The 26,183-nt window shown below is 36.7% G+C and overlaps 1 protein-coding gene across 1 annotated transcript in view; it reads left to right on the forward strand.

The window, feature by feature from the left end:
• LOC117324959 (CAP-Gly domain-containing linker protein 3-like) overlaps nt 1–26,183 on the forward strand; it is a 33,422-nt gene that overhangs the window by 1,917 nt on the left and 5,322 nt on the right. Inside the window, 12 exon segments of the mRNA XM_033880804.1 lie at nt 7,491–7,776; nt 8,157–8,394; nt 8,397–8,411; nt 10,153–10,296; nt 11,121–11,320; nt 11,554–11,689; nt 11,955–12,098; nt 21,656–21,778; nt 22,100–22,223; nt 22,703–22,794; nt 25,022–25,067; nt 25,763–25,857. Coding sequence (XP_033736695.1) covers nt 7,491–7,776; nt 8,157–8,394; nt 8,397–8,411; nt 10,153–10,296; nt 11,121–11,320; nt 11,554–11,689; nt 11,955–12,098; nt 21,656–21,778; nt 22,100–22,223; nt 22,703–22,794; nt 25,022–25,067; nt 25,763–25,857 — 1,643 coding nt within the window.

Below are 26,183 nucleotides of genomic sequence, written 5' to 3' on the forward strand. Positions count from 1 at the left end.
GTTAACACGGTGGGACACAGAAGATGGTACTTTGTAGGGGTGTTAACACGATGGGACACAGAAGATGGTACTTTGTAGGGGTGTTAACACGATGAGACACAGAAGATGGTACTTTGTAGGGGTGTTAACACGGTGGGACACAGAAGATGGTACTTTGTAGGGGTGTTAACACGGTGGGACACAGAAGATGGTACTTTGTAGGGGTGTAAACACAATGGTGGGACACAGAAGATGGTACTTTGTAGGGGTGTTTACACAGTCACTGGAATAGAACCTGGTCTTCTAAGTGAGATGTGATAATCCCAGGACCATTAATCCATCACTAAACTTTGAGGTGCAGCATACACTTGGGTATGGGATTGTCTGTGGTTAATTAAATCTGATGTCTGACCCAGATGTCAATACAGTTATATGTATTTCCCCATGTCTGATTTTGTCTTGTGATAATATTGAGGCAAGAGTTTCTAATCTCAACTTTCTGCCTCTCTACAGATTTAGACATGTGAATGGACCATAGAGAATCTAAGGCATATGTGAATTAATCCATTTTGACATGACAATATATATCGGAAATTAACTCTTGACTTGGTTGTTGATACAGGCCCTTTGTGCCGGAAGTATTGAATAGTGAATTGACAAGAAGTGGATGAATGTGTATGAATTTAGATATCACTCCATCAATACCATCAAACTTTTAAAAGTTTAAAGATCAGTTTCAGTTTGTTGTTGTAGGATACAGTTCCTTTGTGCCTCTTCCTTTCGGTGGTAGGTTATTAATGTTTTATGAATCACTAGCTACGTCTGCAGTAGCTTAAACCTTGTACGGCTAACTCTAAGTGGAGATATTGTCACCCATATAACGGCACTCATGCACTGAAGGTTTTACATGAACACACGTGTAATCAAATGTGTAGCATTGTCATCTTGATAAGACAAAATGTATTGAAATAAATGAATTTTTTTCAGTAGGTCGAACATTAAAAAATATTAGTTTAAGTTTTTGATTAAAACAATTTGTCTGATCTTGAACTTCTCAAAATTATGTTTCATAAACCCACCTCAGAAGTGAAAATATTTGAAATAATTATTAAAAGATTTAACTGTATATTTGAAAGACACTCAATATTTGAGTTAAGTGGGAATGTATGGATTGGGGACCAACCACTTCCTCCTGTTGATAGGAATAGTCTGAGTTCAGAGTACTTACACAAATGTTGACAATTGCTGTGTCAAACAAGTCTGTTCAATAGCATACTTACATGTGAGTGTTGATCTGTGGGTGCAGTAGATGTAAGGGATTGGCCCAGTGTATGTTAGTTAATTCACCAGGAATTATGGAAATGATGACACAACTTCTCGGAATCTGTAAAGTTTGAGGTAGGAAGGTTTAAAGTGGTCATTTGACTTGGTATTTTACTGATTAACTTTGTGTTTCTAGTTTCAGTAGAAAATCTGTACATGTGGTAGGTATCAGATCGTAGTTTAGGACCAGTTAGTGATGATGGGAGACAACAGTTTAGGGCCAGTTAGTGATGATGGGAGACAACAGTTTAGGACCAGTTAGTGATGATGGGAGACAACAGTTTAGGACCAGTTAGTGATGATGGGAGACAACAGTTTAGGGTCAGTTAGTGATGATGGGAGACAACAGTTTAGGGCCAGTTAGTGATGATAGGAGACAACAGTTTAAGGCCAGTTAGTGATGATGGGAGACAACAGTTTAGGACCAGTTAGTGATGATGGGAGACAACAGTTTAGGACCAGTTAGTGATGATGGGAGACAACAGTTTAGGGTCAGTTAGTGATGATGGGAGACAACAGTTTAGGGTCAGTTAGTGATGATGGGAGACAACAGTTTAGTGTCAGTTAGTGATGATAGGAGACAACAGTTTAGGGTCAGTTAGTGATGATAGGAGACAACAGTTTAGGGACCAGTTAGTGATGATGGGAGACAACAGTTTAGGGTCAGTTAGTGATGATAGGTGACAACAGTTTAAGGCCAGTTAGTGATGATAGGAGACAACAGTTTAGTGCCAGTTAGTGATGATGGGAAACAACAGTTTAGTGCCAGTTAGTGATGATGGGAGACAACAGTTTAGGGACCAGTTAGTGAGGATGGGAGACAACAGTTTAGGGCCAGTTAGTGATGATGGGAGACAACAGTTTAGGGCCAGTTAGTGATGGTGGGAGATGTAATCTATGGGAATACTTCCAGTCATATCAGACATATTTAATACGGATACATCTACTTAACAAATAGACCAATATTTTTTGAGGTATCATTCATAATTTGGTAAAAAAAACATCCTTAAAATAAGATCATGATCTAAAGATAAACTAGACAAATGGTATGTTTCTTGTTGAAGATTTTCTTTTCCTTATGAAAGGGTTTATACCTACTACAATGATTTCCAAGAAATCATACCATATTTGTCATGGAAGCCAATACATATCCCTTGTCTCAAAGTCAGGGGTAGACTTCTATTAGGACAATAGATTACATTTTCTTCCTAATAGCAATATAAGTATAGATGGACTTAATGCTATGTACTGACTTAATGTTATGTACTGACTTAATGCTATGTACTGAATTAATGCTATGTATTGACTTAATGCTATGTACTGACTTAATGTTATGTACTGACTTAATGCTATGTATTGACTTAATGCTATGTACTGACTTAATGCTATGTATTGACTTAATGCTATGTACTGACTTATTGCTATGTACTGACTTAATGCTATGTACTGACTTAATGCTATGTACTGACTTAATGCTATGTACTGACTTAATGCTCTGACTTAATGCTATGTACTGACTTAATGCTATGTACTGACTTAATGCTATGTATTGACTTAATGCTATGTACTGACTTATTGCTATGTACTGACTTAATGCTATGTACTGACTTAATGCTATGTACTGACTTAATGCTCTGTACTGACTTAATGCTATGTACTGACTTAATGCTATGTATTGACTTAAATGCTATGTACTGACTTATTGCTATGTACTGACTTAATGCTATGTACTGACTTAATGCTATGTACTGACTTAATGCTAGGTGATTACATCAAGAAATGAAGAAAAAGGAGATTATAGTAATGGTTTTAGACACACAAACATTTCATCAGTTTTCTTACAATTTATAGAAAATGGCTTTGGCCATAAACAACCCATGATTTCTTTTTATTTCTGAAATAAGATGATATGAACAAAATCGATTTAAATACTGGTGTAATTGGTAATATTTCAATTTCTACTCAAGTTGGACTCAATGAAACTACCAAACTTAATCTGTTTCATTTGCTCATGAATTTGACCAGATTAACACTGATCAGTGCGTATGAATACATGGTTAAAATCTTTCCGCGGAACGATTTCACTTTTTCTATATTGTTGTCATAAACATGGATTAATTATTAAAATGATCAAATTTATAATGTATTCTTGCATTTTATGAAAGACCAGATATGCTAGATACTTCTATTTTGACAAAATAATGCTGTTTTTAATCCTAAAATTGCGGACTATTTTACTCAACCGACTAGACATGCACAATCCGGAACTCCTCGGGCTTTTCCTCATTTGGACTTGCACAAGCTACAAGATATTAATATCTAGACCGACTTTTTTATTAAAAAAAAAACAACCAATTGAAATATAAGGATTGAATCTTGATTTGGTCGATTTCATGGGGTCATGAATTGAGTTGCTCTTGAGACAAATTCAACATGAACTGCTTCGCAGTTCATTAAATTTGTCTCAAGAGCAACTCAATTCATGACCCCATGAAATCGACCAAATCAAGATTCAATCCTTAAATAAGGTTTTAAAAATACCTGATAATGTTGTCAAAACTGGCATCAAAAATATATGATAATGTTATCAAAACTGGCAACAAAAATACCTGATAATTTTTTTCAAAACTGTCATAAAAAATACCTGACAATGTTGTCAAACTGGCATTAAAAATACCTGACAATGTTGTCAAACTGGCATCAGAAAGAAGATTTAGATTGTCATAAAGCAGTCTGTTCTAGTAAGGATTTACACACAGAAAATGATATTCATCAATATATAAGGTTTTTTACCACATTTATCCAACAATGAACATGTGCCTAGTAAATACCACACCAATTGGTGATGACATATTTTGGACATGTTTTGATGTTTGATCAAATACTGTATTAACATTATGTTGCCTTGTAATATGCCCACCCCCTGGATCACTCCTGTTGTCCTGTAATAAGCCCACCCCTGTATCACTCCTGTTGTCCTGTAATAAGCCCACCCCCTGGATCACTCCTGTTGTCCTGTAATATGCCCACCCCCTGTATCACTCCTGTTGTCCTGTAATATGCCCACCCCCTGTATCACTCCTGTTGTCCTGTAATAAGCCCACCCCCTGTATCACTCCTGTTGTCCTGTAATATGCCCACCCCCTGTATCACTCCTGTTGCCTTGTAATAAGCCCACCCCCTGTATCACTCCTGTTGTCCTGTAATAAGCCCACCCCCTGTATCACTCCTGTTGTCCTGTAATAAGCCACCCCTGTATCACTCCTGTTGTCCTGTAATATGCCCACCCCCTGTATCACTCCTGTTGTCCTGTAATATGCCCACCCCCTGGATCACTCCTGTTGTCCTGTAATATGCCCACCCCCTGGATCACTCCTGTTGTCCTATAATAAGCCCACCCCCTGTATCACTCCTGTTGTCCTGTAATATGCCCACCCCCTGGATCACTCCTGTTGTCCTGTAATATGCCCACCCCCTGGATCACTCCTGTTGTCCTGTAATATGCCCACCCCCTGTATCACTCCTGTTGTCCTGTAATATGCCCACCCCCTGTATCACTCCTGTTGTCCTGTAATATGCCCACCCCCTGTATCACTCCTGTTGTCCTGTAATAAGCCCACCCCCTGTATCACTCCTGTTGTCCTGTAATATGCCCACCCCCTGGATCACTCCTGTTGCCTTGTAATAAGCCCACCCCCTGGATCACTCCTGTTGTCCTATAATAAGCCCACCCCCTGGATCACTCCTGTTGTCCTATAATATGCCCACCCCCTGTATCACTCCTGTTGTCCTGTAATAAGCCCACCCCCTGTATCACTCCTGTTGTCCTGTAATATGCCCACCCCCTGGATCACTCCTGTTGTCCTGTAATATGCCCACCCCCTGGATCACTCCTGTTGTCCTGTAATATGCCCACCCCCTGGATCACTCCTGTTGTCCTGTAATATGCCCACCCCCTGTATCACTCCTGTTGTCCTATAATATGCCTACCCCCTGGATCACTCCTGTTGTCCTGTAATATGCCCACCCCCTGTATCACTCCTGTTGCCTTGTAATAAGCCCACCCCCTGTATCACTCCTGTTGTCCTATAATAAGCCCACCCCCTGTATCACTCCTGTTGTCCTGTAATATGCCCACCCCCTGTATCACTCCTGTTGTCCTATAATAAGCCCACCCCCTGGATCACTCCTGTTGTCCTGTAATAAGCCCACCCCCTGTATCACTCCTGTTGTCCTGTAATATGCCCACCCCCTGGATCACTCCTGTTGTCCTATAATATGCCCACCCCCTGGATCACTGCTGTTGTCCTGTAATATGCCCACCCCCTGGATCACTCCTGTTGTCCTATAATATGCCCACCCCCTGGATCACTCCTGTTGTCCTGTAATATGCCCACCCCCTGGATCACTCCTGTTGTCCTGTAATATGCCCACCCCCTGGATCACTCCTGTTGTCCTATAATATGCCCACCCCCTGGATCACTCCTGTTGTACCAAGATTATGTTCCTAATTGATCTGTCCTCCACATCTCAGCTGCCCTGTCTCCAGTATCTGTTGCAGCTGCTGTACCCAGGGTCAAAGTGACATTAACAGTCTCTGATTGGTTAAATCTGATTGACAGACTCTGATTGGTTTATCTGATTGCTTTCTGCTCCTAATGGCCTAAATGTCTAACTGTATTATTCCCTGATGAGCCTACAGTACATGTGTAACCAAACCCTGGCTTTACCCACTTCATTAATGATCCAGTTATTCTGAAACTTCATGTAATTACCAAGTTACTAAGAATAGATTTTAGATGTCCTTGCTCTAAAGACTTTTCTCAGTCCTGTAGTTCCATAAAAACACTTATAAGAATCATTTCTTGGAAAGATTTAGGTTTCAACCTTCTAGGTTCAAAATTGAGGTCACTGTTACTATAAATAGTTATTCAGCACTTTATATAGATTTTATTGTTATGATATTTAGCAGTGTTAACCTGAGTGACATTGTGGTGTGACAATTCTTACTATCTTCTGTTACACATTGGTCAATGTTGAATAGAGAGGGGATCCATTGCTACTTGATTTGCCTTGTTTTGGGTCTACTCTGTGCCATGTTACGACTATCTATACCACACACCACAATGACCTTTGTCCAAACTAAACATCACAATTTTCTTAAATTGATCTGGTATTTATTTTACTACAAATAAAAAACAATTATATTATATGATCATGCACTCTTTTGGGCTCAGATTTAGTGGATTAGGTCATGTGGTATGTACTAAAAGAGAAAGCCACATTGTGGGGCTTGTGACATTGTATATTCTCAGGCCTTACTGTGCATGTGTGGAACCAGAATTAGCCCCATGTGTTTCTCAGGTGCAGAATGACACATAGGTCCTGTGATAAGACATGTGATAAGAAAACTAAGTGAATGAGATAAAACTCACTAACCTACGGTTCCGGTTCCCTCGTGTGATGTGTTAATTGTACCTCTAGTTTCCTCTTACAGATCGTAAGTAGAAGTTTATTGGCAGATCACGTCATGCTGGTTTGTCCAAGTTCTGAGTGACCTAATGTATTACATTCGCCAACACAACATTGAGTTAACAGATAATAAATTGGAATGTTTTCTAATATTTACTTTAAGATTTGTCATCAGATTTGAAAAAAATATATACAATATATACCACACGTACTGCATTATATACACTAGAACAAGAGTTAACAATCTCCAACTTCTGATTTGCTTTGTAAAGCTGTGCTATATGAACTTATGTATGAGAAATACTGTCATTATGACAATACATATAATCTAATCTATACTAACATGTAACTCTACTAGGATATTGGTGAGGTCAATCAGACAATGTAAACTCAGGATCTACGGTGAGTGTTTAATCCCTACCTGGAGATCACAGACAATCCTAATCACATGCTAATGTTGTTGTGTCCTTGGGCAAGACACTTTTCCCCAATTGTTCTGGATATTATGTGACAGGACTTTTGATATGTTGTTCAGACTTAGGTAGCCACCAGCTACTATAATGAAACTCAGCTCTGTTCGTGGAATGATAAACCCCAGTAAACAAACAGAACACTGAGCCTTGTGTTATAGAGTTGGACTGTCTGTGTTACATCATCTGATCAAAAAATTAGTCTTTTGTCTGTAATGTTAATCATTCTGTACCAACTTGTTCCAGAATGACGCTTGAGGCTGAAGAAGAAGAGGAGAAAGGGAAGGATATCAACCTCCACCTCAACAACAACGGGTACCACCCTGACCGCGACAAGCCCATGATTCACCCATGTGTAGACCCCCCAGTCTGTGACAGCTGTCAAAAACTTGAACTTTCATTCTTTGACCCTGGATGTCCCGGTTGCCATGACATCCTTGTCAATCCGAACACAACAGTCCCTGAAATATTTGCCGTCCTTCGACAATGGACCCCACAGACACAACAGAATTTAGAACTTCTAATCAATGAGGTAAGAAATAAAGAGCAGCAGTACTTAGGCATTCAACTAACCTTCATCTCCATGACAAATCTAAATGTTCAAATACTGCTTAATAGTATCTTTTAGATGTAGAACAGTTTGAAACTTTACCATTTGTATACCTCATTGTTAATTGGCAGTACCATATTTATCCTAAAATAAGTCCCTAGGTTAAAAGATTAAGTATTACCAGTAAAGTTTGGGGAGTGTTTATTTGTGAATCACTTTTACTCTTACTATTAAAATTGATAATTATACATGATGAAGAAGGGCACTTGTTTGAAATTTTATATTTCTGAACTTGCTGAAATTTAATATTTGTTTTCTTAGATGAAATACACTTTGTATTAACATTCAATTGTAATTTATAGATTTTGAAGCGGAATGCCCACATTAACGACCGAGATGGTTTGACAGACATGACACTGTTACAATACGCCAGTAAATCTGGGGCAGCAGGAATTGGTGACCCTGAAGTTGCTTCAGGGGTTGTAACCATGTTGATTTCCAAAGGAGCAGACGTCAATATTCGGTGTCGTTGGACCAATATGACTGCCCTCCATTATGCTGCTTACTTTGATGTTGTACCTGTGATAAAAGTCCTGCTCAAACTACAAAAGCTTTAGGTAATATGTGTACAAATATTACAAGAGATTTAGGTAGTGTGTGTACAAATATTACAATAGATTTAGGTAGTGTGTGTACAAATATTACAAGAGATTTAGGTAGTGTGTGTACAAATATTACAAGGGATTTAGGTAGTGTGTGTGTACAAATATTACAAATAGATTTAGGTAGTGTGTGTACAAATATCACAAGAGATTTAGGTAGTGTGTGTACAAATATTACAAGAGATTTAGGTAGTGTGTGTGTACAAATATTACAATAGATTTAGGTAGTGTGTGTACAAATATCACAAGAGATTTAGGTAGTGTGTGTACAAATATTACAATAGATTTAGGTAGTGTGTACAAATATTACAAGAGATTTTGGTAGTGTGTGTACAAATATTACAATAGATTTAGGTAGTGTGTACAAATATCACAAGAGATTTAGGTAGTGTGTACAAATATCACAAGAGATTTTGGTAGTGTGTGTACAAATATTACAATAGATTTAGGTAGTGTGTACAAATATCACAAGAGATTTAGGTAGTGTGTGTACAAATATCATAATAGATTTAGGTAATGTGTGTACAAATATTACAAGAGATTTAGGTAATGTGTACAAATATTACAAGAGGTTTAGGTAGTGTGTGTACAAATATTACAAGAGATTTAGGTAGTGTGTACAAATATCACAATAGATTTAGGTAGTGTGTGTACAAATATTACAATAGATTTAGGTAGTGTGTACAAATATTACAAGAGATTTTAGTAGTGTGTGTACAAATATTACAAGAGATTTAGGTAGTGTGTGTACAAATATTACAAAACCTTTAGGTAGTGTGTGTACAAATATCACAAGAGATTTAGGTAGTGTGTGTACAAATATTACAAGAGATTTAGGTAGTGTGTGTGTACAAATATTACAATAGATTTAGGTAGTGTGTGTACAAATATTACAAGAGATTTAGGTAGTGTGTGTACAAATATCACAAGAGATTTAGGTAGCGTGTGTACAAATATTACAAGAGATTTAGGTAGTGTGTGTACAAATATTACAAGAGATTTAGGTAGTGTGTGTACAAATATTACAAGAGATTTAGGTAGTGTGTGTACAAATATTACAATAGATTTAGGTAGTGTGTGTACAAATATTACAAGAGATTTAGGTAGTGTGTGTACAAATATTACAAGAGATTTAGGTAATGTGTGTACAAATATTACAATAGATTTAGGTAGTGTGTGTACAATATTACAAGAGATTTAGGTAGTGTGTGTACAAATATCACAAGAGATTTAGGTAGTGTGTGTACAAATATTACAAGAGATTTAGGTAGCGTGTGTACAAATATTACAAGAGATTTAGGTAGTGTGTGTACAAATATCACAAGAGATTTAGGTAGTGTGTGTACAAATATCACAAGAGATTTAGGTAGTTTGTGTACAAATATTACAAGGGATTTAGGTAGCGTGTGTACAAATATTACAAGAGATTTAGGTAGTGTGTGTACAAATATTACAAGAGATTTAGGTAGTGTGTGTACAAATATTATTATTATTAGTTTTTGGTAGTTTGTAGTATGATGAATGAAGACCAAGTATTATGATTTTTCATTTGGTAAAAATTTATGGTGTACTTAAGTTGAAATTTCTCCCTTTATTGATTATCTCCTGTATATATGCTCTTCTAACAGTTTCTCTGTTGATTTGTAATACATAAGTTTTGTTATCTGTAGTAATTCACCTGCCTTGTTCTCCACAGATATAGACAGTACGTGTTCAGAGTTCGACCATGGCAGTTCGTTACACATCGCCGCTTCTAACCTGGCATATGAGGCTGTTAAAGTTCTCCTCCAGAACGGTGCTAATCCAATGATGAAGGATGACATGGGCCGGGGACCATTAGGTACAGTATATAACATGTTTCTTACAAAACAGTTTCAAACCTCCAGCCAAATCTAAGCAAGGAGAATTAATCGATGTCATGTCTTTAAGAATGCTTATAAATCATTCAGAATTTTATTTTTTTTGGTAATCAGTGATATTTTACAATCTTTAGTCATCACAATATCGGAGTCTGTAGCACTGCCTCAGTGAACGATTTTACTACCAGATTTATGAGTAATTAAGCTCCTGTCCACAAATTCTTCATTTTTGCTGAATCATCAATTTTAGAATAGTAAGCTAAAAGTGGTTCCCAAATAAGCTCTCCCCAAATATTAATGCTCCAACTTTTACCCCATGTCAAAGGAAAGGGGTTTATTTAAGGATAAATACAGTAATTATCTTTACGCTAGGAAAGGGGGCTTATTTGAGGATAAAACAGTACTAAATTTTACACTAGGACAGGTAGCTGATTTGAGGACAAATACAATACTAATCTTTACAATAGTAGATGGGGCTTTTTTGAGGATAAATTATTAAACTTTACAGTATGAGAGGGGGCTTATTTGAGGATAAATACAGTACTAATCTTTACAGTATGAGAGGGGGCTTATTTGAGGATAAATACAGTACTAACCTTTACAGTATGAGAGGGGGCTTATTTGAGGATAAATACAGTACTAACCTTTACAGTATGAGAGGGGGCTTATTTGAGGATACATATGGTAATTAATTTACTGGTAGCTTACAATTACAATTCCACAGTAGATAACTACAACAAATCTCAAGTTAACACAAGTTAAATTGATGGAAGTAAGGAAATATAATTTTTCCTTTGCTTTTCAGAATGCATTCCAGATCCAACCAATTTAGATTCCGATCCAGAAATGGCAAAATTGGTGGTCAAACTCAAAAAGACACTGCAGGAGTCCTGCCAACCAGCAGTCAAAGTTCCTCCCCCTAACTATGACCTTGTCCAATCCAAGGTCACTCTACAGGCCCTCGGGATCACATTGGGAGACAAAGTCGTCGTAGGTGGGGTAAAGGTAAGATTTAAACTAAGAAAGGGGAGGTAACTTTGTTAGCCAAGGGTAAACGCCATATTCTGTTCATTTTACAAGATGAAGTTGAATATTGATTACTGATTATCGTATACATACATATTTACCATAATTTTCACAAGCATAGTTTATTTCTATAGAGATTTTCTGATCACTTCTGTGAGGTTACAATTTATAACAATAAGCATGGTTAGGATATATATTGTTTATGTTACCAGACTGGGACCCTAAAATACTGTGGACCAGCAGAATTTGCTGGAGGTCTCTGGGCTGGTATAGAGTTGGATGAACCTGGAGGTAAAAACGACGGCAGCGTAGGTGGTATCTCCTACTTCCAGTGTCCAAATAACCATGGTACGTACTGAATTTATTATATAAAACTGAATTTGAGCTGATTTTTCTTCTTTTAGTTGAAAATTATACTAATTAGTAAACAATTTCACCTGTATAAAATGTATAATATTTCAATCTTTTTCTGTTATAATTCTACATTATCACCCCTTAAGAAAATATTTCAAAGCTAATTTATGTTAAACTACATTAACAGATATTTCCCAGTAATTTGGTGAACATAAAGTTGAAATTCATGGCCTATAGTGTTTTTTATTTGCTTTTTCAGGTATATTTGCTCCAGTCAGTAAGATTGCCAAACCAGGAACTGTACCAGCCCCTCGATCACCATCGGCTACCATGTCTCCCAACAAAACACAACAGAAAGCTGCCGCGGTCAATGTTTCCAATGTCAAGGCCAGAGTGGACACAGGTTTGTAAAGCTAGGACAAAGGTCACTTCACACAGAGGAGGAAAGTTGGCTTCAGTCAGTGTATGTGATTGACCATGGTCAACTTAAACTTAATAACCTGGTATGGTCATGTTAGATATTGATATGTAGGTCAAGGTCATCAGAGATTCTTTATGGTGGAACAAGGTCATCAATACCAATCACAATGTCAATATCATGAGAGATATTGGTCAGAAGACCAAAGTCATATCATAGATTGATCACAGTATGTCAAAATACAGTGTAGATAGAGAATTATATGTCAAATTAGTGATACAGACTAATCAAGACAATAGATAGAGGTGAGAGTGAGTACATTATTGAGAGGTTTTAAGTAATCTTCAGATTGTTAGTCCCCCACCGGAATCCGGGGGGGACTATAGGTTTGCGTTGTGTCCGTCCGTCTGTCCGTCCGTCCGTCCGTCCGTCCGTCCTTCCGCAATCTATTTGTCCGGGCTCTATCTCCCATACTATAAGACACTGGAACTTCATACTTAGTGTGTGGGTTCCCTGTGGGAAGGCGGTGTGTTGCATACAAAAACCGGGTCACTGTGACCTATATTTTGACCTCTGACCTACATTAAAGAAAAAGCTTGTCCGGGCTCTATCTCCTACACTATAAAGCACTAGAACTTAATACTTAGTAGTATTGTTCTCTGTGGGAAGGCAGTGTGTCGCGTACAAAAACCGGGTCAATGTGACCTATATTTTGCTATTTTTTGACCTCTGACCTACATTAAAGTAAAAGTTTGTCCGGGCTCTATCTCCTACACTATAAAGGACTAGAACTTAATACTTCGTAGTACGGTTCCTTGTGGGAAGGCGGTGTGTTGCGTACCAAAACCGGGTCACTGTGACCTTTATTTTGCTATATTTTGACCTCTGACCTACATTAAAGTAAAAGTTTGTCCGGGCTCTATCTCCTACACTATAAAGGACTAGAACTTAATACTTGGTAGTATGGTTCCTTGTGGGAAGGCGGTGTGTCGCGTACAAAAACGGGTCACTGTGACCTATATTTTGACCTCTGACCTACATTAAAGAAAAAGCTTGTCCGGGCTCTATCTCCTACACTATAAAGCACTAGAACTTAATACTTGGTAGTATGGTTCCCCGTAGGAAGGCGGTGTGTCGCGTACCAAAACCGGGTCACTGTGACCTATATTTTGACCTCTGACCTACATTAAAGAAAGAAAAATTTGTCCAGGTTCTATCTCCTACACTATTAAGGATTAGAACTTTATACTTGGTAGTATAGTTCCCTGTGGGAAGGCGGTGTGTCGCGTACCAAAACTGGGTCACTGTGACCTTTATTTTGCTATATTTTGACCTCTGACCTACATTTAAGTAAAAGCTTGTCCGGGCTCTATCTCCTACACTATTAAGGATTATAACTTTGTACTTGGTAGTATAGTTCCCTATGGGAAGGCGGTGTGTCGCGTAACAAAACCGGGTCACAGTGACCTATATTTTGACCTCTGACCTACGTTACACAAATACCTTGTCCGGGCTCTATCTCCTACACTATAAAGATCTCGAGATAACAACCCGGTGGGGGACTGTAATTCGTTGAATTATCTTGTTTACATTAATGTATCCCGATGACTGTCATAGCAATTGTAATAATTTCTGTGCTGCAGGTGGTGTGTAAGAATTGTAACTGTTGCCCCCATTGTGTGATCATAAGAGGTGGCTAAATTGGTATGGTCTTTTCTCTTCTTTTTTAAAAACTTCTTCCTGATTTCTCCCTTGACAATGCCTCACTTTTGGCCTTTAGTTGAGTGTTCACTCCTGTGAGGAAGGCTTTGGGTTCTGTCCCCTGGCCGAGACATAAAATAAATATAGTAGTTGTTACTCCTGCTTAGCACTCAACATTTTGAGAATGGGACGATAGGTTCACCTGTTGTCAGTATAATGTGATCGGGTGGGGTATCCTGCTGGGTGTCTTCAGCAGTATGCTTCAGTGAGGTAGCACTATAAGGTCGGCATCGGTTCTGTGCTATCACAAGGAGTCAAACATAAACATACAATAGCCTCCCGCAATACACACGCATACACATCACGCATGCATCTTGCATGTAGGGGAGGCCATCCTTAAATAACCTTAGATGCCGATATGCCGTTAAACAATACTTAATCAAACCAAAAGTCATAATAAATGTAGAAATGTGTTGGAATGGATAGAGGAGATGAGTCACTGAAATAATACATTTGATAGTAAACAAAGGAATGTTAAATTAGAACTTTCCTAGTAGAAATCTGTTACTTGTAATAAATTCATGAAAATTCGCTTTTATTGAATTCTTGCGATGATGAAATTGAGCTGATTTTGAGACATTTAATGAACTACCAGGCAGTGCATGTTGAATTTGTATCCAATTTTCGTGCAGTATAACATGAGTAGAAATTGTAATATCCGAATGTAATGATATCTATTACTGTATGGATCAGGTAAAAAACCACTGTCTCTGTATGGTAAAGGTGAGTAAATTGAAAGTTGGATGTTCTAGTTTGAATGACCTGTTGATGAATAAGTTAAATGCTGCCTTCTGTCCTCATTCCTATCCCAGTTGTCGTTTATATTATAACTGTCGATATAAGAATGAACTACCAGAATGTTTCCCATTCTCCCTGCTTTGAATCATTCTTTTAAAGATATTAAAGTTAGAAATAAAGTTCAAAGTTTTATTGTGCAATTAATTAACTTATCACAAAATTGTACTGAGTTTTACACATAACGGCTATGTACTGCAGACAATATGATGACATTCAGAAAAGGGGCATAACTCTTTGGGTTTGTTATACTTATTGCTGAAATGTACAAAATAAATTACAAATACACCAGTGTCATCATTAAAACATGTAAGTATTGGTACATGTTTACATTGTACAATAACAGTCCGATCAGTGGCATACTCATGTAAAAAAAAAAGCCAAAATAAAACTTTCTTAAATGCACATAGTGTTAAAAGATTCTACAAAAGAAAAAGTCTTCGCAATAATGACAATATTTGGCATTTACGGGTAAACATTATTACATATAGCTTAAAAGTGTTGAGAATGTATTTCATTGAATGTTTTTGTTTTTAAATTTTTGAAAGTATGAGTGTGTTTACCTTCCTGAGTAAAGGTGTTAGACGTGTCCCCTATACAAGTCCTATAAATACCTGGTACGGATATCTGTGTTTGACGTGTCCCCTATACAAGTCCTATAAATACCTGGTACGGATATCTGTGTTTGACATGTCCCCTATACAAGTCCTATAAATACCTGGTACGGATATCTGTGTTTGACATGTCCCCTATACAAGTCCTATAAATACCTGGTACGGATATCTGTGTTTGACATGTCCCCTATACAGGTCCTATAAATACCTGGTACGGATATCTGTGTTTGACATGTCCCCCTATACAGGTCCTATAAATACCTGGTACGGATATCTGTGTTTGATATGTCCCCTATACAAGTCCTATAAATACCTGGTACGGATATCTGTGTTTGATATCTGTGTTTGACGTGTCCCCTATACAAGTCCTATAAATACCTGGTACGGATATCTGTGTTTGACGTGTCCCCTATACAAGTCCTATAAATACCTGGTACGGATATCTGTGTTTGACGTGTCCCCCTATACAAGTCCTATAAATACCTGGTATGGATATCTGTGTTTGACATGTCCCCTATACAAGTCCTATAAATACCTGGTACGGATATCTGTGTTTGACGTGTCCCCTATACAAGTCCTATAAATACCTGGTACGGATATCTGTGTTTGAGGACTTTGTAATATGCATCTTTCAATCATTACCAGACTTAACATCAACATCAAGCATCAGCAGGGGTGTAGAAAAGCACTCGTCTGGTCGTCATGGACGAGTGAAAATTGGTCTGAGCAAGTGAATGTTAGTATGTTACTGGATGAGTATTCTTACTGCTAATATCACATGTAAATGTTAATGAAAAAAACAGGTCAAAATCTGAGGGAAAATTTGCCATTTTATTGCAAACAAGACCAAAGTATCACCTTTTTCTCGCAGACCATGAGGATAGACTGGATTACATGGTGTTTTTAGCTCACCTGCTGAAAGGCAAATTATGTAATTTTTATTAACCTGACTACAGAGTTACAACACACACTTTACTGAAAATCATTGACCTGATATGAAGGCTAGAAAAATTACTTCTAAAATTTGAACCAGTGAATTGATGATTCGGACCGGTGAATTGATGATTCGGACCAGTGAATTGATGATTCGGACCAGTGAATTGATGATTCGGACCGGTGAATTGATGATTCGGACCAGTGAATTGATGATTTAGATGAGTGAATTGATGATTCGGACCAGTGAATTGATGATTTAGATGAGTGAATTGATGATTCAGACCAGTGAATTGATGATTTAGATGAGTGAATTGATGATTCAGACCAGTGAATTGATGATTTAGATGAGTGAATTGATGATTCAGACCAGTGAATTGATGATTCGGACCAGTGAATTGATGACTCGGACCAGTGAATTGATTATTCGGACCGGTGAATTGATGATTTGGACCAGTGAATTGATGATTTGGACCATTGAATTGATGATTCGGACCAGTGAATTGATTATTCAGACCAGTGAATTTATGATTTGGACCAGTGAATTGATGATTCAGACCAGTGAATTGATTATTCGGACCAGTGAATTGGTCCGATATTCGGACCAGTGAATTGATTATTCGGACCAGTGAATTGATGATTCGGACCAGTGAATTGATGATTCGGACCAGTGAATTGATGATTCAGGGGAGTATAGTTTTTGTGTCTCCAGTCCTGTGCCTTGTGGTTTTCAAACATTTTTCCAGACCTCTGATGAGGCAATGAATCTTTACAAGTACAAACACAATCCATATTGATGTGTAGTCTTAATAACCTGTAGGCTTAGGAGTGGACACACCCGACATGCTCATGATTTTTCGTTGGAAAACTTTAAAAACTATAACAAAACAAATTATTCTCTCCAACATTCTTCTTCTTGTGATTATTTCAACCAGATGCAGAATGGTTATTTTTGGGAATATGCAAATAATGGATGCAGTCTTCTCGATATAATACTGCGTTATTATTATTGTTAGGTAAATTGTGACATCACAAGTCAATCAGCCTCATTCTCACCAACACAACATGTTTATTCAGAGCCTTGGTGCCAAAAGACGGTACCTTGAGGGACTTGGCAGAGACAGCATATCACAATTCATATTATTTCATAATATTATCCTAAAATATTTCGGAATTATATCTAATTAACAGAAACAAATGAAAAAATAATGTCCTTCAAACGATCACTTATTAAGACTGAATATAGAAGCAGAATATAATTTCTTCTTGGTTTAAATAAATATGTACTCGCATGAAAGTTACAAGATATGAATTTCCAACAGACAGTGGTAATAGTGTGTTTGGTATAATTATAGAAACAGTCTATTGTTGTTTACAATCGATCATAATTTCACTTAGTTGGAGATGATTCTACTTTAAAAATGAATGAAGTGGAAAGATTGATGATCAGATACATCATATTCACTTATATTATACATGTAATTACACCTTATTATAGGCAGGTGTTTACAGAGGGACAAATACAGGCAGTATATATCAGGATCATACGTCCGCTAGCATGCTGTCTTGTGGTTTATCTACATCATATACAGTTCTGGCATGTTGATATCAATATACTAGAATCTTGATCTAATTAGCAGGTGTCAAGTTAAGATGAATTCCTGTAGTTACCTGTGAGTTCTCAAGGAGGGTAGATTTTAATTGGTATTTTATTAGTGTCACACAGGTGATAGTGTTAACTGTCTGTATTTGATGTCATAACAGGTAAACTCATCAATGGCTCCAGTGACCTCATTTCTTCTGTAGGGACAGGTAACTGATGTCTCACAGATGGTTAAGTCTGTGGTACAGATGGTTTGATGAGGTGCCACCAGGTAGATTTTTGACAGGTGATATAGCAGGTGTAGAATCCATAGGATATATGGTACAGGTAATTTATTAGTAATTAATGTATTTGTTAATACCAAAGGTATTTTCTGTAGAGATGGGATGGTGAGGTAATTAATTAGTAACTTACACAGGTGTTAATTCACAGACATATTACAGGTATTTTCTGTAGAGATGGGATGCCTATGTTGCCTACAGTACAGTACAGTTAAGATTATTACTGACTTTTAAAAACTTAAAACAATGAAAAAACTGTCAACTTTCAGGAAGAGTAACATGTATATTAAAAAAATGAAAGGAATTTTTCTGCTTTGAAAGATTTTGAAACAAGATTAAGTACAAAGTAACTTGGACAATTAAAAAAGAAATTAAATAATGCAATTATTATTCCTGTTTTATTTCAAAGTCTTTCATACATCAACTTTGTTTGTCTCCACTGATAAGAAATCCTGTTGTAATATTAATGTAAGGAATGAGTTGAAATTGAAACCAAAAAAGAAAAAAAGTAATGATAGATGATACATTTTTTCATGTAATAGATTAAATAAATTAAAAATTCAGGAAAAAGTCACATTTCTAAACACCAATTAAGCATTCAAATAAATTATATGTCCCCACAGCAGTTGGTATAATCATCATTACATTTGATTTAAAATACAATAAAATCACCAGATATCACATATAGATTTTTCATTTCAAAATAATCTGACACTCACTTATTTTCTATTATATTTTGATTATGTTACAAGTTATGTTTCATTAAAAATGCATATATAGTTCTGAACTTTGTCAGAGGATTTTTAGATATTCTAAAATTGCATCAAATGATTTGTCATTAGAAATACACATTTTCTTTTGTTCAGAATTGTCATATCAGTTGGCACAGTTTCAAATTACTTGTTTATTACATTATGCATAAGAAGTTAGAATATGTAAATTTTTGCTTCCGACATTGTCGGAATACACAATATTAGCATAATTACCCCGTCCAAGGCCCCTCATTGGATGAATGGATAGTGGTCACATGATAGGTCACGTGGCCGGAAAGAGCGGTAAAGACGAACGAGATTAGCGCGGTAAACATCACACTGTTATCAACAACGAAGCCGACAAGATGAGTTCATTGCTGTCCACCGCTCCCACCAAATTAATGGAGGCCGAGCGATCTTTTAAACGTGCATGCGATGAAATTATTGCACTTAATAGACAACTCGACGAGTTATCAAGGCGTTACGAAAAAGCCAGCAAGGAAAATCGCCGGTCTTTCCGATACTCACTTCGACTGAGAATGGCGGTCACTGAGGGAGTAAGAAATATGTTTTATGAATACGCCTCAGCAAAAGCTGACGAAATCACCGATTTACGATGCCAAGTGAGGAACGAAACGGAGGAGGACGACGACTTCACTGACGATTTCAGCGAAAACGATCCAGTATCGTTTTTGAGTAGCCCGCTTCATGCCGACGACGACGATGACGATTGGGACGAAGAAAACATGGATATCGATTCCGACCCAGCAACCGATTCCAACGACAGTGTGTGAGTCGGACAAGGACATAGATCGTGAAGATCTCTCCCAAACGACAGGGGCACCCATCCCCTCTGTCTGGTCGCCATTAGCCCAGACAGCACACAACTGATAGTCCGGTCAGGAAACCAGTGACCACAGCCTGTCTTCAAACTGTCTATGACAGCCCCCAAAACGGCTCTTTTCAGAGCCATACACTTTTCTCAGAAAGTGTCCAAAAACGACTCGAAAGCGCAAAATTCTTGTTTGTTTTCTTTTTTTGTCTTGGGAGTGTTCAATGTCCGATCACTGTAGTTTTCTTTTATTGTCTGGGGAGTGTTCAATGTCCGATCACTAGTTTTCTTTTATTGTCTGGGGAGTGTTCAATGTCCGATCACTGTCTAATTTCACAGGGACTCTGTTTCGAGACAACACTATAAGCCTATAAATTAGATTTCTAACCTTGTAAAAACCGATCGTTATAACCCTGATTTTTATAAGGTTTCAGAATGTATATGAATACTAATTTATAGTGTTGTGGTCGTTAACTGATGTTACTCAAAATCCCGAAACCGAGCCCTTTTGCCTAATTTGGCTTACTGGTAAGCCACTGGTAAGCCTACCTAGACAATATTGTTTGTTAGGCCTTTTTCAAAATTCTTATTTTGCTCACCAGAAACAATTTTAAATAAGTAGGCAAGTATATTTGTTTTTAAATCCTTAATGTTTATTATCATTCAGTTTCAAGTTTGACCCAAGTCATGTTTATTATAAAATGATGAATGATTAAATTCTAAATTCTACAATAATTATGAATAAAATCGGATGACATCTGTACTTAAGTATTTTGCTAATAGGTCCTAGTGTTGGTAGTTCGGTGACAGTGTTAACACTAGCCTTTCACCTAGGTGGCTAGGTTTTAATTCCTCGAATGACACCGTGTACTCTGGTTTCTTCCCCCCGTAAGACCCCTGGTGTTATTCCATCCACCCAACAAGAGAGATTAATATATATAAGTTGGTAAATTTATTTTGCAGTTAAATTAATATGTTTTTGTTAATAGTGAAAAATAATTTTCTACTGATAACTGTTGAATTTCCTTAATAATACATCTTCAGTTCAAAGTTCAATCCTTTGAAATCTGCATTCACGTTCAATTTTTTTTTCTTAATAAAAAAGAATAAATAAATCTGCAAGAATGCATTGAAATCATTTTTTAAAATTAATATAAAGATTATAGTTTTTGTGATGTAATTCAAAAAGTAAGATATCAAGTATTTCATATAAGCTTAAGAAATGCTGAAGGGGACAGGTCTGACATTAATGTCAATTGCAGTTTTTTTGCCACTTGTTTCCAGGCCTCGAGGGTAGGTATTAAGACAGTTTTTAGACCAGTTAGTGTGGTATGTCACAGGGCCTGTCTTTGAGAAACTGAATTCTGAGTATGTGTCTAGTGTAGGATTTGTCTCCAGGGCAAAATGATTGAATGATAAATGTGGATATAATTGTCATTAAATTAGGTGAGTGACCTAATATATGAACTGGCAGTGCTAGATATCCCTGTCCATTTCCTGTAGAAATAATTCACGATTTAAGAAGTTATAGTAGGTCTCATTCTCTTCATGTTGATATGACATTGATTTTGTGAATTTATGTAGTACTGGTGTCATTAGAAGTCCTGTTCGTGGGCTTTATGATTGAGCTGTAATTATAGAATTACAGTTGATTTGTAATTGGTTTTACTTAAATTGTCGAGGATTCTTGATCAGTAATCAGGAAAAAAAAGCAAAACAAAAATCAAAAATGGAAAACTAAATTATTTGAAACATTAAGTAGGACTATATTTATAGCACATGTTGTAACTTTAACTTTCTTATTAAACTTTGGGATATTGGAGCTGTAACAGAAAAACCTCAACCTCCAGAATACTTCCTACTCAAAAATTGATACATTTAGTTAAAAATGTTTTTTGTGTTGGCCATTAATATCGGTCAAAATTATATTTGTGTTCCTGACTTATTCCAATCTTATTTTATTAACGACAGGACTGAAGTGCCGTACATCATCCATAGCAGATCTGGCAGAGATAGATTTAGGTGATCGAGTGATCGTAGCGGGACAGAGGAAGGGCACAGTTCGGTTTTGTGGGGAGGCAAAGTTTGCACCAGGTATGTTGTTGATGGAATACCTGAAAAATAAAAGACTTGCAGCTATGGAGAAATACTATTTAAACGGTTGTGTAAAATGACAACAAACACATCTAATGACTACTTAATGTCTGTACATTAAATTCAATGATTGTATCAGTTTGTATCTTATCTAGTCCTATAATATAAGACATTGGAGGTGATTGTATCTTATCTAATCCTATAATATAAGACATTGGAGGTGATTGTATCTTATCTAGTCCTGTAATATAAGACTTTGAAGGTGATTACTTATGTGGTAGGACTGGTTCCATATCTACATGTTATTATTTGTATTCCTAGGTATATGGTATGGTATAGAGTTGGACCGTCCCGTCGGGAAGAATGACGGATCCGTAAATACAGATCGATACTTCCACTGTAAACCTAAACATGGTGTGTTCGCTCCTCTGTCTCGGATACAAAAGTAAGTTTGTCACGTATTACAGCAAAATATAAAATACTGTTTAACATGGTGTGTTCGCTCCTCTGTTATGGATACAAAAGTAAGTTTGTCACATTTTACAGCAAAATTAAAAGTAAAGATTATTCTGTTTGCAAGAACTATCGATAGGGAAATAAAACTACAGGGCTAGCACAGAAAAAATTATAATTCATAATAAGTTATCCTCAACTGTCAAAGGGAAGTAATCAATATTTAATATCAACAAGCCACCTTTTAACTATTTGTCAGAATGTACTGGACGGATCTCAAATGCCATGATATGTAGGTTACTTAATCCTAGGTGTGGAAGTTTAATTTTAATATTCTATTTTCTATTTGGCAAAAATTTGTCGTGATAGTTTAAGCAGGGATAATGATTGACCTGAAGGCTTATTACTCAATATTAAGAATATATTGATTATTAGTTGATTAAAGACTGTAACCATGTCTCCTTGTTACAGACTTGGCGATCGACGATTCAGTTCCAATGAATCCCTTGATGCCATAAGCTGGGGTGCTGTTTCAGAAAAAGTTGACCGACGTTCAAATAGTAGTAAGTTATCCTATAACAAACACTGTATCTGATCTGATCTTCAGACTTGGTAATTAAAGGTGGTCATTGTTCGGGTAATTAAATATAGGGAAAATATATCACTTCATTCATGAATATGTAATTACTAGTACCACACGCATTTTTCGGAATCCAACATTACATTAATTCATTTAGGATAAAGGCAATCTTAGCACTTTGCTCCATTAAACCAGAAAATTGTGATTTGCTTGGATGACCACCTTTAAGTTCATGATGAGAAGGCCTCATACATTTTAAACTGATATAGGAACATTGCTTACACTAAATGGCCTCTGACTTTGACATCAATATAGTGTACATATTTTGGGTACATACTGACAGCTGTATAATGCGAGGGCAAATTGATAAGTTGTGAGCCTCATATTGAAAAAGGTACTCAAGGATGTTCTTTTTTAAGTCCTACTATTCTCTGACTATATAGGGCCGTGTACCTCAGGACTGGTCTCATTTGGTTAGTTTATATCGACAAGGTAGCACTCTAAAGTAAACAAGACAAGAGGCTTTTGCAAAATGGAGAAAATTGGTTAGGGTTAGGGTGAAAGAGTCTGTAATTTTCATGGCTGCCATTCACGATTGTGGCTTTAAATTGATTGAGCATCCGCCTTATCCTTATTCACCTGATCTCGCTCAATCAAACTTTCATCTATTTCCAAAATTGAAAACAGCTATTTCAGGCACCCTAAACCTAACCCTAACATGCAGTAGATGACTTTCTGAACAGCCAAGAAAAGGAGTTCTATAAAAGTGGCATTGAGGCCCTTAAACACCACTGGCAAAAGTATATACCGTATTTGACCTAATAAGGGCGCCTGCCCTAATAAGAGCGCCCCTACCTTTTTTCAAGGAAATAAATCTTTGACTGAGTGTCAAAATGGTGTCAAAATGGTGTTCAAAAGTAATAATTCATGTGAAATATTTTGCTACTTTATGTGTTCAATTTTCTTCAACAAATTAAGTAACTAGAACACATGTTTTCGCCACATTTTGTGTATTCCTACAGGCTACAGATGACATGTCAGTGCAAAGAGCACCCAAAACTAAACATACATACAAATAATAACTTACCATCTTTATTTGAAGATAAAGTAAAGACTTCATTCTTGTTGATAAATAACTTTTGTCCAGAACAGAAAGCTAGTAAAAGACATTGTAAATCAATTATTAGGTCAAAGAAAACGATGTCTGATATGATCTGGGAAATCACCTGTTTCTATAAATAGAACACAAAAGAGTTCCATTTGAACATAAATGGTGGAACACACGTTCTCTGGTCTAAAGATCAGCTGGCATGGTTTACAAGTTTACATGAGTATTCAAGTGATGTTTAAGCTTAATATATGATAATGAATAGATATCTTCATCTGGGATATTTTTATGACTGAATATTTTATCGTTTCCACAACCTTTGGTATTCTGCTATAAGGTATAGTCTGTTTTATAAAACTTCAGAATAACTCATCTTAATAATGGCGCCCCCACTGTCAATTACCCGCGCCCTGCGCCCTTATTAGGTCAAATACGGTATATACTGAAGGGGATTATATTAAAAAATAATACAATATGTCCGGCAAAATTAAAAATCCTTGAATACGAGGCTCACAACTTATCAATCAGCCCTCGTACATGGTCTTAGACTGTGTCTGTACGTACATGGTCTTAGACTGTGTCTGTACGTACATGGTCTTAGACTGTGTCTGTACGTACATGGTCTTAGACTACGACTGTAACATGGTCTTAGACTGTGTCTGTACGTACATGGTCTTAGACTGTGTCTGTACGTACATGGTCTTAGACTGTGTCTGTACGTACATGGTCTTAGACTGTGTCTGTACGTACATGGTCTTAGACTACGACTGTAACATGGTCTTAGACTGTGTCTGTACGTACATGGTCTTAGACTGTGTACAAATGTCAGTGTGTGAGAAGAAACTGTATTTCACAAGAAAATAGGTACATTGTAACCATGATTTGACATTCTATTTTTAAAAATGAATGAAATCCTTCTTGGTATAGTAACATCATGTTGAAGTGTTGGAAGTGGATCGGTTATGTATTGTTTCATATAATATCATGTGTTTTGGGTGTTTTTATCTAATATTTCTTTTAAATCTAGTTTATATCTGAAATGAATAAAAATTGCACATTGTCTAATTAAATTGAACGAGTTATCTAAATCTTTTGACAACAGGTGTTCCCTTTAGTTCTCAAAATCGTGCCAAGACCCCAATCAAAAGGTGAGTTTGAACAATACAATCTAATAAGTAGTGGCCATGGTTAACTTTCAGTTCTTAACAGGAGACCATTGCAGTGTACTTGTATTAGTGTGATAATACAACAGACCATTCTCAGATGTATACAACGGTTTACAGCTTTAGTCTGGGCACAATAGACAGGAATTTTCCTTTATACCATGTAGAAGCAGTAGAAACAGTCCGAGTCTGTCCTTGGGTAGCTAGGAAGATATACTGTAATAGCATACATTGCATTACACAAAATATGGACAATTTGTTTAATCAGTATTTTCTAAGGTGCAAGAGGTAACTTTCAATAATTCCCAAAGATTTTAAATATAAAATCCACTTTTTCTTATAACAGAGAGGGCTCATCCGACTGGCTCAGTCCTTGCTGAGAGGAATCTTGAGTTTTTCCATTTCAATCAAGATTGACTAGCACACACATCTTACACATCAAAACAGGCAGCCATAGCATATTTCTTTTAAAAATACTACACAGTTTTAAAACAATGCCTGTAATGCCATGGAAATACAATCAGTATATGTGGGCCAAAATATTGTCTTCCTATAAAAATATGCATTCATTCCTTATTTACTGAATAAATACAAGTGTATATGTGTGTGTAGTTATGTTTTAGACTATTTACTTTGATATGATACACTGTGATACTAGATGTGTATTTTATCATTACCAGGCCTAAAAGTGGACTGTCCTTAGCCAGAATACCAGGTGCCAGCGCACCATTCAAACTGGAGGTTGGAATGAGTGTCTTCTGCAATAGTGAACTAGGTGGGTTAACATAGGTTTATCACAAAATATAGCTACATAATTATGTGAAGTAAATTCAAGGTGAAAAGTTGACATGGAAAGAACATAGATCGCTCGTTAGAAAGGAAATAAAGTTAACAGTCAACAAACATATCCCAGTATGCAGTATAAGGCATCTTGAGGATGGAATATGAATGTGCTTAGTTCTGAAACGTAAGATATTAAGTAACTAAAACCTGATTACTGAATACCAGTTTCTATAGACGGGGGGGTCAATAATTATTTAAGGTATCTTATTATGATTTTAGGTAATGTGAGGTATATTCTATAGACAGGGGGTCAGTGAT

The sequence above is a fragment of the Pecten maximus genome, chromosome 4 (genome assembly GCF_902652985.1).
Source record: "Pecten maximus chromosome 4, xPecMax1.1, whole genome shotgun sequence".
NCBI lineage: Eukaryota > Metazoa > Mollusca > Bivalvia > Pectinida > Pectinidae > Pecten > Pecten maximus.